Here is a 1,317-nt window from a genome sequence, read left to right as displayed (position 1 = left end):
CCGCACCTTTCCCGCCGGCTGTTCCGAAGGCTCAGATGAAATTCTCAATACGTTCTTTCCCCCCTTACAATAAATCACTTCGTTACCTGGTTGTACGAGACCACTTCCAGGGCAGTAATTAACGGCAGAACAAGTAACGGCCGGGCGGTTTTGCAGGTCACCTTCTTAAGATCTTTGCCTCGATGGAAGCGGGTCCACGCTGGCCCCTCTCTCCCCCCCCGCCCCCCCCAGCATTCGCGGGGCTTTGGCAACGCCTGAAGACTGGCAATAGAAGAGCCCGCCGGGGCTGGCTCCCGAATGCCAGCGGGTGTTTCTCACGGTGCAGGAGCCGCTTCCAAGCAACACATGGCCCAGCACGCACCCTGCCAAGATGCCAGGCAACGAACCGAGGCTGGGGAGTTCCCCGGCGAGGCTGTTTTCGTTATACACACTCAAGAACATGCAAAATCGGATGCTACCAACAGCGAAAACAAACACAAACTTGAGGCAGCCTTTCTTGGCCACCCCGTCCACGCTGCTTTAGCCGCGGGGCTGTCGCGAGGACGGTGCAAACCCACCTCCCCCAGCTTCACCCGAGTCTGGTTTGTCTCCACGCGCGGATCTCTAACGCGAAACCACCGGAAACTACATAATAGCACAAAACTTGGATTGCCCCGTGTCCCTGGAGACGTCCAGCTTGTTTTTGTCCCGCACCAGGATGGCTTCGTTGCCGTACTGCGAGTACCACATGCTGCGGCTCCGGCTCAGGTAGGTGTTGGGGGGGGCCGACTCCAGCTTCTGCTGCTGCTGCTGCCAGATGAGCAGGGAGGTGTCCCGGTACCGCAGCCGGGCATAGCCCTCGGACAAGGCTTTTTCGGGCAGGGGAACCCTCCCGTTCATGACTTTGTCAGTCATCTGCTCCAGGGTAGCTCCAAAGAGGAGAGCTCCTTCCCGGCAGCTCCGAAATATACCCCGCTGGGTCCAACTGGCTGAATGGTTGATGCTTCGAGCTCAAGGGAGAACATCCCCGGGGCCCCACGAGCTGTTGGTGGGGGTAAGCGCCACTCAGGAGAGGGAGCAGGGACACGTGTCCCCAAAAACCACAACGGGCAGCCTGGCCGTGCTTAAATCACAAGCCAGGACTTCCAAAAGCTCATCCAGAGGTGATGCCGCTACGTGTTTCATCTTGTGAAGGGACCACACACGCACGAGGAGCTTCTTGTTGAGAGTCCACAAAGTATCTCAATGGGCATGAGGGGTGGCTCCACAGCGCTGGGGTCGATCTGCAGCCGGGCAGGACGGGCTGAGCGGCTCTGGACGAGTTTTCCTTCCCTGAAG

General features: G+C 58.8%; 1 protein-coding gene across 1 annotated transcript; it reads right to left on the bottom strand.

The window, feature by feature from the left end:
- Positions 1-624: 624 nt before the first annotated feature.
- BRD3OS (BRD3 opposite strand) lies at positions 625-894 on the bottom strand. The gene has a single exon (XM_074161258.1). It carries the CDS (start codon positions 892-894, stop codon positions 625-627), a length of 270 nt encoding a protein of 89 aa, XP_074017359.1.
- Positions 895-1,317: the final 423 nt, after the last annotated feature.

This window comes from Numenius arquata, chromosome 19 (assembly GCF_964106895.1).
Source record: "Numenius arquata chromosome 19, bNumArq3.hap1.1, whole genome shotgun sequence".
Classification (NCBI taxonomy): Eukaryota; Metazoa; Chordata; class Aves; order Charadriiformes; family Scolopacidae; genus Numenius; species Numenius arquata.
Note: the sequence above shows the minus strand (reverse complement) of the source record. Positions and strands in the feature narration are given on the sequence as shown.

Coding starts and splice junctions, on each gene's coding strand:
- BRD3OS (XM_074161258.1), bottom strand. CDS start 894: ATGACTGACAAAGTCATGAACGGGAGGGTTCCCCTGCCCGAAAAAGCC.